At 44.3% G+C, this 15,481-nt stretch overlaps 1 protein-coding gene across 4 annotated transcripts in view; it reads left to right on the top strand.

Annotated features, from left to right (window-relative positions):
* AARS2 (alanyl-tRNA synthetase 2, mitochondrial) overlaps window positions 1–15,481 on the top strand; it is an 81,366-nt gene that overhangs the window by 11,857 nt on the left and 54,028 nt on the right. For all 4 annotated transcript variants that reach the window (XR_013624509.1, XM_078784189.1, XM_068129463.2 and 1 more), the window contains exon 8: window positions 9,752–9,790. Coding sequence is in view for 3 of the 4 variants with exons in the window: in XM_078784189.1 (XP_078640315.1) it covers window positions 9,752–9,790 (39 nt within the window). In the remaining variant the exon portion in view is untranslated. The remainder of the gene's footprint in view (window positions 1–9,751; window positions 9,791–15,481) is intronic.

Here is a 15,481-nt window from a genome sequence, read left to right as displayed (position 1 = left end):
TAAATAAGAAGGTTCCTTGGAAATGAAGCATTTTTAGGTGTTGCGAGACTATTGTAACGCCCCTGTCTGTCTGTCTATCTGTTTCTGTGTCCACATCTATACATTTTCGCTGAAATTTTTTTCTCTGCAACCGCTTGTCTGATCAATATGAAACTTTAAGCATTGGAGGGACACCCCAATGGGGAATATTTTATTGATAACTCTGACATCAGATCACATGGTATGGAAGCCATATTGCATTAAAGGGAAAATTTTGGACATCGTATTCTATGAAACAGCTCAAAACAAAATTTGAAATGGCATATTTCATCAACTCCCCATTGGGTGATAACGTCATTGGTGACGTGGTATTCCAGCCATAATAGGCTGAATCGAAAACCTTATCTGAAAAATCTGAAACTTTATATCTGATCTGCAACCCGGTGTGAGTGAAGACTTAAATTTATGGATCATCGGTCCGATGGTCTGGTGGCCATATTGGATCGAAAATAAAAACGCAAAAGATAATCTTTCTCGAGGACCACTTAACAGATCGATGCGAAACTACATACATATGATCGACTAGCCATGGGGAATATAGTTTGAAATTATTTTTCATATTCATCTTCATTGATACAATTTAGCCTTAATGTGCACAAAAGTGGTCGTTACATATCCTAATAATCAATAAAGCTACAGATAATGGCAATGTATGTAACATAATAGGGTGCATGGATGATGTGTGCATATGGGTCATAATTGTAGTGTTCAATTCACAATGTTGTCAGAATGAGCACGCGAGACGAGACTATGCGCTCTAACGAGTGTGCTGTTCTAGTTAATACTGTACATTGTAACAAGTCCAGTATTACCCGTCTATTATTACCCCGTGGGTGCGTGACGTCACCTCTGCCCCTCAATTGGCCATGCTCGTAATGTATTCTCCTGGAGCTCCGGGCGTGGTGGCTACGTGCCGAAAGTTCTTCCGTCCCAAGCACCATTACCTCAAGAGCACATGGCCTGGGAATTAAATACAATGGGATTCAAGGAATGAAAGTGCATACAATGGTGGAAAATACAGTGTGCTGGCAGGAAGACCAGTGTCTGTTTGCACAATTGATCCTGACCGCTAATCCTATTAATTTGCAATCTTGGTCACTGGCTTTGACACCAACACAATTTTTAGCTCACCTGGAACGCAGTTCCGGGGAGCTTATGTGATGGCGCGTTGTCCATCCGTCAGTCCGTCTGTCCATCTGTTAGTCCGTAAACACTTGCAACATCTTCTCCGAAACCGCTGATGGGATTGCGACCAAATTTGTCACAACTTATATGTGCTGTGTTGTGACTAAAGCTTGTTCACGGCATTTAAAAAATAATCGGAGTCTAAGGGGGTCTACTGGGGGTCAAGGTGGATGCACGTTTGACCCCCCCAAAATAGGAATTTGCTTTTTCCTCTGAAACTACCCCACCCCCTCCACCCAAACCCCATATACCTCCTCAGACCCCAATTTTTCTAATGCCTTGAACAAACATTTGATGGAGGTTGTGGTGAAGTTTCATCGAAATCGTGTGTGTAGTTTCAGAGGAAAAAGTATATATCTATTTTGGAGGTCAAACCTGGAGCCACTTTGACCCCGGTAAACCCCCTTAAACACGGATAATTTTTTTTTTTTTAATGCCGTGAACAAACTTTCTTCACAACACAACAAATATAATTTGTGCCAAATTTGATTGCAATCCCATCAGCTGTTTCGGAGAAGAGGTTTCAAGTGTTTACGGACTGACGGATGGACTTACGGACTTATGGACTGATGGACGGACGATGCGTCATTGCCTAAGCTCCCCTGAATTTCGTTCCAGGTGAGCTAAAAATCACTCATTCCATCAGTTTGAATAGAGAAAAAGAGTCATTTTGCTGTTTTGTGTCACTGTGTTTACCGCAATGAGCATGGAGAAAAGAAAGAAAACCATAGAATTGTCTGAGGAGGTCAGACACAAGATTGTGACCAACATGGACAATCGCAAGGCTTCAAGTCCATCCCTAGAGACCTTGATGTTCCTGTGTCCACCATACAACAACAACAACAACAACAACATGCATTTTAAGGCCATTTTCCCTGCTAGAGCAGGGGTTAGCCTTGCGGTCCCCATGACAATCTTCTCCATCTTGCCCTATTTTCTGCATCTCTCCTTGTTAACCCCCTTGCCCGCATTTCTTCTTCCACCATATTTAGCCAAGTCTTTCTCGGTTTTCCCCGTCCTCTACTTCCTTCTACATTCATTTCCATCACTCTTCTCAACCAGTCACTTTCATCCTTCCTCAACACATGACCAAACCATCTCAACCTGTTCCTCTTCACAACACCATACGCAATGTTATCAGGAAGTTTAAGGCCCATGGCATTGCAGCCAACTTCCCTGAACGTGGCCGCAAGAGAAAACCTGATCGAAGATTGCAGCGAAGGATTGTTCGAATGGTGCAGAAAGCACCTCGATCAACTACCAAACAGATTCAAGCTGACCTTCAGACACAAGGTGCGACAGTTTCAACTCGCACCATCCGTCGCCGATTCAATGACAGGGGGTTCTATGGTAGGAGACCCAGGAGGACCCCACTGCTGAGAAAGCCCGACTGGAGTTTGCCAAAACACACCTGAACAAGCCAAAATCCTTCTGGGAGAATGTCCTGTGGACAGATGAGACCAAATTAGAGATTTTTGGTAAAGCACATCATCTCTACGTTTACAGAAAACAAAATGAAGCCTTCCAAGAAAAGAACACCTTCCCTACACTCAAACATGGAGGAGGTCAAGTGATGTTTTGGGGTTGCTGTGCTTCCTCTGGCACTGGGTGGCTTGAATGTGTACATGGCATCATGAAATGAGGAGATTGCCAAGGCATTTTGGAGCACAATGTTCAACCCAGTGTCAGAAAGCTGGATCTCCGTCGAAGGTCATGGGTCTTGCAGCAGGACAATGACCCCAAACACACTTCAAAAAAGCACCCAGGAATGGTTCAAGACAAAACGCTGGACTGTTCTGAAGTGGCCAGCAATGAGTCCAGATCTAAATACCATTCAACACCTGTGGGGAGATCTGAAAACAGCAGTTGTGAGAAGGCACCCGTCAATTCTGGGAGAACTGGAGCAGTTTGCACAAGAAGAGTGGGACAAACTGCCAGTAGAGAGGTGTCGGAAGCTCATTCATGGCTACAGGAAGCACTTGACTGCAGTTATTTTGTCCAAAGTCTGTGCTACCAAATATTAAGTGTTGGGTGTCTATAATTTTGTCAATGCCATTTTTTTTAATTTTCTGATTTAAAAGGATATATTAAGTTCTGAATGAAAAACAAAGGTTCTGTCATATTAACAGTGAAATAAAGAATTGTGGAGACCAAATACTTTTGTCAATTTCAACTTATTTTTCGAGAAATTGTGAGTTATTTGAATAAAGTGCAAGGTTAATCCATCATTGCTTCAGATATGAAATCTTTCCTCTTCTCCAATGGCTTGATCTCTGATCATCAATTTGGTTTCAGACCTGGTCACTCTACTCTGGACATGCTGCTTCTGCTTTCTCAACAATGGATGTAGGTCCTCAACGCCAAACAGGAAATTAGAGCTGTCTCCCTTGACATTTCACGTGCCTTCGATACGGTCTGGCACCCTGCTCTGCTCACCAAACTCTCCTCCTTTGGTATCCATGGAAATCTCCACGCATGGCTGTCGGACTTCCTCTCTGGTCGTAGTCAACGTGTGGCCCTGAATGGGTTTCTCTCATCTCCTCTTCCTGTTCAGGCTGGAGTTCCCCAAGGTAGTGTTCTGGGCCCTGTGCTTTTTCTGGTCTTCATCAATGATCTCTCCGACTCTCTTGAAAATCCTCTCTATCTCTTTGCTGACGACTCTACTCTCTGTCGCTCCATTCCTCATCCCTCAGATCGGCAGTCTGCAGCCTCCTCACTCTCTGCAGACCTGGACAAAATCACAGACTGGGCAAACAAATGGAACATGTCTTTAAATCCTGATAAATCTCACACTCTTACGATGTCTCTCCGAAAAGACCGACTGGACAACCCTCCCATCCACTTTCTGAATAATCCTCTCCGAGAAGTTCTGTCACTCAAGCTTTTGGGTCTCACTATTTGCCATGATCTTTCCTGGGAAAACCACATTTCAAATCTGGCCTCCAAAGCCAGTCGCCGACTGGGCATCCTCCGTCGTGCGAAGTCCTTCCTTGGCACACCTGAGCTCCTGCCCACATACAAGGCTTTCATCCGCAGCTCTATGGAATACTGCTCTCCCCTCTGGTCTGGTGCTCCTGCCTCACACCTAGCCCGTCTTCACGCTGTTGAAACCAAAACGTTCAGAATCATTGGAATCTCCCGCGATGAAGCTAACTGCAAGGGCCTTTCACTCACTCACCGCAGGCAGGTAGGTGGTCTTTCCGTCTTCTACCGGCTCCTCTCTGGCCCTGCCCCCCCAGCTCTCTCTCTGGGCTCTGTCCCCCAAATATTCCTACAGGTCGCACAAGATCTGCCTGCAACCCTCTTATGGTTAAACTGCCAAAATCAAGACTTTCTGCTCACCTTCACTCCTTCATGCCTCTTTTCTCCCGCCTCTGGAACAAACTCCCTCCCTCTCTTCAATCCCACTCCACCCTCCAGGTCTTTAAAACAGCTGTTCACCACCATCTCTTATCCTCCCCCATCCAAAACCTTGATCTTTTCTATCCCCGCTAATTTCGGTCCCCTTGTGTTTTATACCTCTCCCCCCTCTCCCCCTTCCCACGCCTCCTCCCCCCAGGCCCTCTCCCTCCCACACTTCTCCCTGCTCTCAGGTGTTGTGGTTGTGTGCTTCCCCTTCTCTCCCCATCTTGTCTTCCGCTCCCTCTTTTTGTATGTTTTGTTTGTCTGGTTGATTTGTTTGTGAAATAAATGTTAGCTCTTCCACGAGCCTCGATTCAGTATACAAAAAAAAAAGAAAAAAAGGGTGCCAATATTTTTAGCCACAACTGTATATCGAACAAACAGTTTCAAATGAAGCACCTCACTGCCATTAGAGCATTTAAATTGCATTACATGTGGTAATAAATGTGAATTGTTGCTCTCAGCTTGCCGGCTCGATGACGGAAGGTGCCATTTGCATATTTGCCCTCTCCATCCCTACCCCGTTTGGAATCCTGTGTGGGCACGGGCAACTTGCTGGTTGGGTTAATTACGGGATGACGTGTGTTGTTCTGTACCCAAATGGACTTCCTGAACTCTCAACTCGACGAGTTGCCCTTCCGAGCAGAGTCTGTGAAAATAACCGATTGATAAATATAATCGATAAATAAAATCGATAACCCTGCCTGTGAAAGTCAAGTCAGGTTTGGCTGTTAACCCCAAAATAACTCAGGTATTTACCTGTCGAGTAAAATGAAGTAATCGCTGTATTCTGCGAGTGTATGCAGTAGTACACGAATCGGATGTGCTTCAAATGTTCATGTTGTTCCTCTTTGTGAGTCTGAAAGCAAAATGTTACCATAATTGGGCACTGTGACTGTTACCTGTGTCATGGCGTGGCTAAGTATAGATTGTGTTTCCATTTTGTTTGTCAATGTGAGTCACGCTTCATCACAATAAGAATTGAAAAACAATTTCGAGCAGGAAGCTCTTTATTTTTTCTCTTCTCTTTTCGTAATGAATTTCACCGTCGTGACGTGTGACGGATTTAATCAAAAGACGGCATGTTGTACTTCACAAACATCTTGCAGATCTGTCTGAATCTCAATGAGGATGTAAAACGAAGTAAAACATGTTTAAAAGGATATTTTATAACATCTAGTTGTTGTTGTTTGTGTGCTCCTTACATGCACTTTTATACATGTTCTATTGCTTCGAGAGGTGTTAGTACTAGTAGGTCGGAGCAATATATAAAATATTATATATTTTATATATTGCTTCAAGAAATATTATTTGGTGGCGGAGGTTATGTTTTCACCCTTGTCTGTTTGTTTGTTTGTTTTGTTTGTTTTGTTTGTTTGTTTGTTTTGTTTTGTGTGTTTGTTACTTGCCGGAATAGATTCCGGCAAGTATGTTGGTTGGTTGGTCTGTTTGTGCGCAGTACTACGTCTACATCGTTGCACATAGCATCGCCATACTTTACACACATATTTGCCTTGCCCTGGAATAGACTGTGCCCAATCTTTAACTCTCTAGGCCCAAGGTCAAGGTCAAGGTCACCCAAAACGTGAAATCAGGGGGGGGGTCGAGTTTTCATTTTAAAATATATTTCAAACCACTATAACTCTAAAAGTACAACAGATATGCATACACTTACTGTTACTGACATATAGGAAGTCACATACGACATTTCATTTGCAACCATGACCTTTGACCTTGAGTGACCTTGAAAGGTGAAATTCGAGATCAAAAATTGTTTTTTTTACTAATAACTCTGTCAAACATTATCCGATTCCCTTCGAACCAACACCAAAATGTTCATTATTCAATTACCGAAAAATAACATGTGCCATAAAATGGTCAAAAATGCTTAGTTTTAATTATTTTTTGGGGTCAAAGGTCAGGGGGCCAAGTTTTCATTGAAAATATATTTCAAACCACTACAACTCTGAAAGGACAAGAGATATGCATACACTTACTCAGTTACCTTTCATTGCTTAGCGTATATACATGTATAGATTTCCCGCCGTTTTGATCCAAAATGGCTGATAAAAAAGTACATTCCGGCAAGGCCTCGGTCTTTGACCGATTTTTCATTTGTTTGTCTGTTTGTCTGTGAACAAGATATCTCAAAACGTTGTGGACGGATTCGGACAAAATTTGGCAGTGAGGTATTGTATGTGACACGGACGAAATGATTAGATTTTGGTGAAGAGCCGGATTCGGATCCGGCTAGTAGAATTTTTAAAGTGATTCCTCACCATTGGGAGATCGGGCCAAAAACGATACATAGCAGGATATCTCAAAAAGTTGTGGATGGATTTGGACGAAACGTGGTGGGGAGATTGGGTGTCTGACAAGGACAAATATATTCGATTTTGGTGAAGATCTGAATATGGATTCGGAAACGAGAATTATTTAATTTTTAAGTGATTCTTCACCATTGAGAGATCAGGCGAAAAGTGATATATAACATGATGTTAAAAAAGTTATGGACGAGTTCTGACTAAACTTGGTGGATGAGTTCGTAAGGTGACTAGAACAAGCCGATTAGATGTTGGTTCAGGTCCAAATCCAGAATCGGCCCATCATTGGGATACAAAACATAAACTGTTCAGCCTGGCGGAGGTATGTGCTCTAGCAAGTGCTGTTCTAGTTTTATGTAATTTTGTTTCCACCTTCCTTGGCCTTATTAAGAGTTCCTGCTTGGGTAGAATAATAAATGTTTCCGTTTGACCCGCTGCGTTTTAACCTTTAGCGCTTCTTCTTCAAACCCCAAAGAGGCTTTAAAAAAAAGGCAAGTTTGTGATAAAACAAACAAATTTTTGTTCCAAGCAAATTACCTTTTAAACTGTACCATTTGTATTATTCTACGGCAGCAGGAACCATATATTATGAAGCGTGATGGAGAAACTTGGTTCCTTTTATACAGACTTGGCATTTAATATGGAATATTATTTTTTTCTTGACTTGGGTTTATTTTCTTAACTCAGTATATCAATCTAGTGAGCTTCTTTTACACTTTGGTGATTTATTTGTTAAAAGAACCATGTCACTGATTGTCTGTCACAGCAAGAAGTCAACAACAGGATTATATCATAGGTGGCGTGGCAAAATGTATGGACAGGTGCATTTGATGATTGGCTTCACAGTCAGGTATACAAGGGTTGTTGCGTTCTGTATTAGTGGAAAACAACTGTTGCACATCTCCAAAAGTTATTGCCGCTTCCTCTGGAGATGGTCCGTCAACTCGACAATGCTGTTTGTCATGGAGTGGTGGCTTTACGAAATTACGGCATGAAACAGCGTGCTATTGCTCGGCAGTATGGCATCACTCAAGGTCAGGTGTCAAAGATCCTGAAACGAAATGCTCAGAGGGGTGTCCCTACTCCAATACCGAGGCCAGGACGTCCCCGCAGAACCACAAGGAGGGATGATTGCCAGCTGCACCGGTTAGTCCGCAATGGCCGTACCAAGTCAGCTAATCGGCTTAGGGCTGAGTGGCAGCAACTGAAAAATGTGCCTGTATCCAGAAGGCTGGTCAGACAACGACTGGTTCAAGCAGGCTATCGTGCCAGGCGTCCCCTGAGAAAGCCACGCCTGACCAGACAACACCGCCAGCGCCGATTGCAGTGGGCCAGAGAGCACCGTCAATGGCAGCCAGGACACTGGAATCGCGTGATCTTCAGTGACGAGTCTAGATTTCTGGTCTATCGTCAAGATGGCCACGTCCGAGTGTGCAGACAAGTGCATGAAGCCTACAACAAAGATTGTATAGTGCCAAGAGTCCAAGCTGGAGGTGGTGGGGTGACCGTTTGGGCTGCTTTTCATGCATGGGGCAAAACTGACCTGGTTGTTCTGAATGGAAACCTGAACCAGTTCAAGTGCAGGGCCATTCTGGAAGAAACATTGCTTCCATTTGCTCGTGCAGACTTTCGAGGAAACTTTGTCTTCCAAGATGACAATGCACGGCCTCATCGTGCTCGCATGATCCAACACTTTCTTGCTGACCATGGTGTAGAGCATATGGAGTGGCCTGCCATGTCCCCGGATATGAATCCGATAGAGAACTTGTGGGCAGAATTAACGCGTCAAATCGACAACTTGGACCAGCAGCCTCCCTCTGTGCGTGAATTGCAGCAGGCTATTGTCACTGCATGGCAAGCGATTCCTGTCCAAACCTTGGCAAATCTCATGAACAGCATGCCTCGACGTGTACGTGCTCTCCTGAATGCTCGTGGGGGTTACACGAAGAACTGAACTGTAATTTTACTGTCCGTAATCCCAGTCGTAATTTAACTTTTCTTTTTGTTAAAAAATTTTTTGGCTAATGTGCAAAATAAAGAGATACTTCTGGAAAACATACAGAAGTTTAACACAGTACTGTCCATGAATTGAGTTCGATATCAGTTTACATCACTTTCAAGGATCAATTTATTTGTTTCGAAATGTCAAATGTGGTTTTTGTTTCTTTTAAAGGTCACATTAACAAAATCTGGAATAATTTCAACATAATTCCAATGAACTTTTGGTTCAAGACATCTTGAAAAGTAAGTTCACCCCCACAAAAAAAATATTCCATATTAAATGCCAAGTCTGTATATGGGTCATAGGATGAAAGGAATGAAATATACTTTGCGCAATGAAGTAACTTATTAATCGCTATCATTTGCCACAAAGGACATTGTTGTATTTCTCTGCCAACATAACTATGGCCAGATGTACCTATCAATGCAGCTTCGATCGAGGCCATAGGTCCCCCACGCGATTGATTTACATTCACTTGATTGTAGCTCTTCCACAAGCCGCGATCATATTGGAAATAAATAAAATTGCAAACTCGTTCAAGTTCCGAGCCGAACCAGGAGCGCGTAAAGTTTTTGCCAAAATGACCGAGCCAGATCCGAACCAAGATTTTGCTCGAGTCCCAGCACTAGATTTGTGCTACCATCAATTATGAGATAACTAATTAATGTTAACCCTTATCCCTTAAGCCATTTTCATCACACTATTGTTTTTATTTTTTTAATTCGGGATTTGGGATCCATTTCTCTGCACAACCATGTTAATGACTTCTGTGTCTTCCCTGTATTTTGTTTTGTTTCAGGGAGATGTGTATCCTGAGCTGGTTCAAGAGAAAGAGCAGGTGAGGTATTAATATTCTGAATGGTGTGCTCGATTTCCTACTGAATAGTGCATCACGTGGTATTCTGGGGATGTCATTGAATCCTGAGGATTTTTTTGGAAATAAACAAAGTAATCGAGGTCACATGGTGAATATATCCCTGCTGCTGAAATGGCCTTGTGCCAATTTCTACAGCACTGTGTTTGTTTGTGATGTTGCGTTATGTTGGTTATGTAATTTCAACTCTTAAAGTAATTGCCAAGAACAACTCGCAAGGTGTTGGGTTTTGACTGGTGTGAGATAGTTTGGCATGACAAGTACATTAAAATGAGCTACGTCCGACCGACCGACCGATCATCCGTCCATGTACTTTTGCGTACGTGATATTTCAAAAACCCTTGAACATTTAGCTTTCATATTGCAGATGTCTATCTATTCCTCATGACATTACCTCAGCCTGATTAGATGACAACTGGGATTTGCTGAATTATGTTGCCATGGCAACCATCTCGGTAACTCGGCTTGTGTATGCGATATTTTAAAAAACATTCAAGATTTAACTAATATTGCAGATATATATTCCTCATACCACTCAAAAGGCGGAGGACCGAGAGTATCGGCTCCTTTTGTTTTTTTTCTACTGATATATAATTGTTCTCCTAATAGCATTTTGCACCAATATGAGAGGAATCCCTGAATCGGAAACCTGACAACGTGCTTTACTGATGAACCAGGATACAATACTAAGTTGTGAGGAATAATAGCTGAACGTCTCCAAGCCACAGCCTGGTGTTGGCTTAGCGGTTAGGGTGCCGGCTTGGGATCCTAGGATCCTGGGTTCGAATCCCGGTCAATCGCTGAATTAACGCCAGGGGGGTTGACTCAGCCTGTCATCCTTCTGAGGTCGGCAAATTGAGGACCAGGTCACTGGTAATTCCCTGTGTGTTGCAAGGGGTGACTAACAGGGTTGGCGGCAGGAAGGGCATCCGGCCATAAAACATTGCTTCAAAAAGGGGACTGAAAAAGGCCAACCCCTGCTCTGCGGGGAAAAATGGCCTCTAAAGGTGGTTCTTCTTTCTTCTCCAAGCCACAATTTCTAATGAAAAAGGACTGTATAGGTACACAGGACACACAGTCGAGTTGCATTCATGGCTATTTGCTGAGACCAAAGGCTCCGGTCGTGCATTATATATATATACCACCTTTAGAGGCCATTTTTCCCCTGCAGAGCAGGGGTTGGCCTTTTTCGGGCACCAGGGTCCCCTTTTTGAAGAGATGTTTTATGGCCGGATGCCCTTCCTGCCGCCAACCCTGTTAGTCACCTTTTGCAACACACAGGGAATTACCAGAGGACTGGTACTCAATTTGCCGACCTCAGAAGAATGACAGGCTGAGTCAACCCCCCTGGCGTTAATTCAGCGATCGACCGGGATTCGAACCTGGGATCCTAGGATCCCAAGCTGGCACCCTAACCGCTAAGCTAACACCAGGCTCAAAATTGGTCTATCAAAATGCACTTAGTTGCTGAACAAACAGAATGCGTACTTTCAAACAAGGCACTTATCTCTTTGTGGTGTTTGTGTGCAGTAAATCATATTGTGACATACCCTACTTGTACTCTGTTACAGAGCGTCGGTGCGACTGAAACAGTTCCTTGGCAAATGTTATACTGGGTGGTTTGCCATTGCCTTATCAGCAGTAGTTAAGGCAGGAATTTGGGATTTGGCCACGGTGCAGGCAATAGCTTGCCTACTCTTCGCGAAGGACACCATGGGATCTTTAACGTCCACCAAATAAATCCGGTAGAAAGGACACCTGTTTATCGTCAATCCAAGGGATGGCACACACATTTGGCATTTTTATAGCATTTTTGCTGATGACTCCACTCTCTGCTGCTCCATATCTCATCCCTCAGATCAGCAGTCTGCAGCCTCCTCACTCTACAGACCTGGACAAAATCACAGACTGGTCAAACAAGTGGAACATGTACTTCAATCCTGACAAATCTCACATTCTTACGATGTCTCTCCTTACTATTTCCTTCTGGAAAACCCACCCATCTACTGTCTCTACAATCCTCTCCAAGAAGTTCTGTCACTCAAGCTTTTGGGTCTCACTATCTGCCATGATCTTTCCTGGGAAAACCACATTTCAAATCTGGGCTCCTCTCTGTCTCTGTCTCTCTCTCTGCCTCTGCCTCTCACCGCAAACCATCCTACTTTCTCAACGACCATCTATCTCGTGGAGGTTTGGTCACTCAAAATCTCGGGTCTCACTCTCAGCCATAATCTCTCTTCGGCGATCCACGTTTCTAATTTGGCCGCCAAAGCCAGTCGATGACTGGGCATCCTCCATCGTGCGAAGTCCTTCCTCGGCACCTCACCACATACAAAGCTTTCATCCGCAGCTTGATGGAGTACTGCTCTCCCCTCTGGGCTGGTGCTCCTGACTCACACCTAGCTCGGCTTCATGCTGTAGAAACCAAAGCTTTTAGAATTATTGGTATCTCCCATGATGAAGCTGATTCTGAGGGCCTTCACTCACTCACCGCAGGCGGGTTGGCAGTCTTTCTGTCTTATACCGACTCCTCTTTGGCCTTGCTCCCCCAGCTCTGTCTGTGCTTTGTTCCCCTAATATTCCTGCAGGACGCACAAGATCTGTCAGCAACCCTCTTCTGGTGAAGCTGCCAAAATCAAGACTCTCTGCTCACCTTCACTCCTTCAATCCTCTTTTCTCCCGCCTCTGGAATAAACTCCCTCACTCTCTTCAATCCCACTCTTCCCTCCAGGTCTTCAAAACAGCTGTTCACCACCATCTCTTATCATCACCCCCATCGAAAACCTTGATCTTTTCTACCCCTGCTAATCCACCCCAAATCCACCTCCTTCAAATTACAATTTCTTTCCTGAAAGTCCTTGTAGTCCAGTTGCCAGGACATGAAACCCGGAAATTGTCAGTACTATAAGGTTTTTTTGGTGGATTAGTAATGGTTAAGGGGTATATATGACAGAACCACCTCTTCCCGCTGCAGCAACTTTGGGGAATTTCCGTTATTTGCATGAATCCAAGATGGCCACCGCCGACCTTGGTTCAAATAGAAAATCAGCAATAACTTTTGATCGAATCAAGCTAGAAGGATGATTTTGGTACCTACACATAGGTTTTCATACATGGCGGATGCAATGAAAGTGTCCAAAATTTTTTTCCATGTTGCTAGTCAACTCAAATCCAAGATGGTCGCAATTGACACTTGGTAGGAATCAGATTTAGAAACACGAAAACAATATGACAACCAAAATGTTTATTGCATTTTTAAATAATAACCTTGTTGGGTCCACGAACACATATTAATTACAATAAAATAATTCACAACATCTCAATAAACCATTTTAAACACACAACCTTGCACTCCCACTATCAACTATACTTATACATCAATCATCTTTCTACATATCATTGTACATTTGTATCTGTAACAATGCGCTAATATGTAGCACACCGCACGTCTTTCTAAAACTAGCACGTCATGTCATCTTGAGTATATATGTCTAGTACTCGAGAGGGCCAAGGCCAGGATCGACTAGCCCTATATCGTTGTCATCATTGGTGTCATCCTCTTCTTCACCATTCATCGTGGTATCTTCCTCTTGTTTCGTCATTGGGTTTTGGCACTCATCTATTGAACCCTCACAATGACAGTAGGTTGTGCAGGACAGGCCTGCCCCGAAGCAGCTGCAGTTCGCTTGTGCGCAAGCATTTCCTGTGGCTTTGCACTGACAGCTTATGACCTTCATTAACTCAGGAGGTGCTGGTGGTCCCTTGGCGATTACTGGAGACGGTATGCTGTTGAGAATCTCCCAACCGAAGTTAGTTATACAGAGCGAAGGGGCGTTCTGCTTGTCTGCTGCTTTCCACAGTATCGTTTGATGGTGCGATCTGAGCATATGAAGGAGCAAGTTTTCATCTGTGGGAGGGAGGGATTTCACTTGGGGTGGCTTACCCTTCTTCTTTGTGTAGATGGCATGTCGGGCGGCGTTCATGCTGGTGCATTTTGGCTGACCATATAGTACAGCGAAGAACTCTTGACCCGTTTTCAGCAGGTCTTCATGTGTGGCCGTCTCCTCTCCGATGACAGAGTAGAGCCCTGGAAAATCTCCTTCTTGGAGTTTGCTGAGGGCGGTGATCTTTCCCTTGTTGAAGGGATACGACACTGTGTCACACCCTGTTACCGCATGCATTCCAAGGAGCTGGAGGCTCTTATTTCCGAAAGCAGTTGCAATTTTGTTGATGTGCAACACACTCCCGCTCCACTTCTCCATCTGCACCAAAGCAGTGATCCCCAGCTTCCAAACCCAGAATATCAGAATGTTGAAAACGTCTGTGTCATCACTGATTATGCAAATCACCCTTTTCCCTTCATGAACAGCCTGAAGCATGTAGCTGACCATCAACACATCTGCCTCATCATGGCTGAACGGTCCTTCCTCCTCTCCAACCATCAGAACATCCATGCCCAGTGTGTATGTGCAAAGTAGACGTGAGAGAAGTCTTTTGTTAGCCTTGCTATTAAGGATGACTTCTCGCTTAGGAAGAGGAGACGTGAGTGTGAGGTTGTAAGTACCAGCACCAGCACCACCAGCACGGCGTGACCTTTCATGATCCTTCGCTGACATATTGCCATAGCGGTCAAAGATCACTTTGGGATTCCACTGTAGGGCTGCAGTCTGGTCCCCATGCTTGGAGCTACTGTAGATACTGTACCACCACAGGGCCAGATGATGTGGTACAGTAGCTGTACTGCATCAACAATCACTTATGTGACAGGGTGTGACACAGTGTCGTATCCCTTCAACGAGGGAAAGATCACCGCCCTCAGCAAACTCCAAGAAGGAGACTTTCCAGGGCTCTACTCTGTCATCGGAGAGGAGACGGCTACACATGAAGACCTGCTGAAAACGGGTCAAGAGTTCTTCGCTGTACTATATGGTCAGCCAAAATGCACCAGCATGAACGCCGCCCGACATGCCATCTACACAAAGAAGAAGGGTAAGCCACCCCAAGTGAAATCCCTCCCTCCCACAGATGAAAACCTGTTCCTTCATATGCTCAGATCGCACCATCAGACGATACTGTGGAAAGCAGCAGACAAGCAGAACGCCCCTTCGCTCTGTATAACTAACTTCGGTTGGGAGATTCTCAACAGCATACCGTCTCCAGTAATCACCAAGGGACCACCAGCACCTCCTGAGTCCATGAAGGTCATAAGCTGTCAGTGCAAAGCCACAGGAGATGCTTGCGCACAAGCGAACTGCAGCTGCTTCGGGGCAGGCCTGTCCTGCACAACCTACTGTCATTGTGAGGGTTCAATAGATGAGTGCCATAACCCAATGACGAAACATGAGGAAGATGCCACGATGAATGGTGAAGAAGAGGATGACACCAATGATGACAACGATATAGGGCTAGTGGATCCTGGCCTTGGTCCTCTCGAGTACTAGACATATATACTCAAGATGACATGATGTGCTAGTTTTAGAAAGACGTGCGGTGTGCTACATATTAGCGCATTGTCGCACAAGGTCTTCAAGTCGCACAAGATCTGCCTGCAACCCTCTTATGGTTAAACTGCCAGAATCAAGACTCTCTGCTCACCTTCACTCCTTCATTCCTCTTTTCTCCCGCCTCTGGAACAAACTCCCTCACTCTCTTCAA

Source organism: Myxine glutinosa, chromosome 9 (genome assembly GCF_964187855.1).
Source record: "Myxine glutinosa chromosome 9, kmMyxGlut1.1, whole genome shotgun sequence".
NCBI classification, from domain to species: Eukaryota; Metazoa; Chordata; class Myxini; order Myxiniformes; family Myxinidae; genus Myxine; species Myxine glutinosa.
This window is presented reverse-complemented; position numbering and strand designations above follow the sequence as displayed.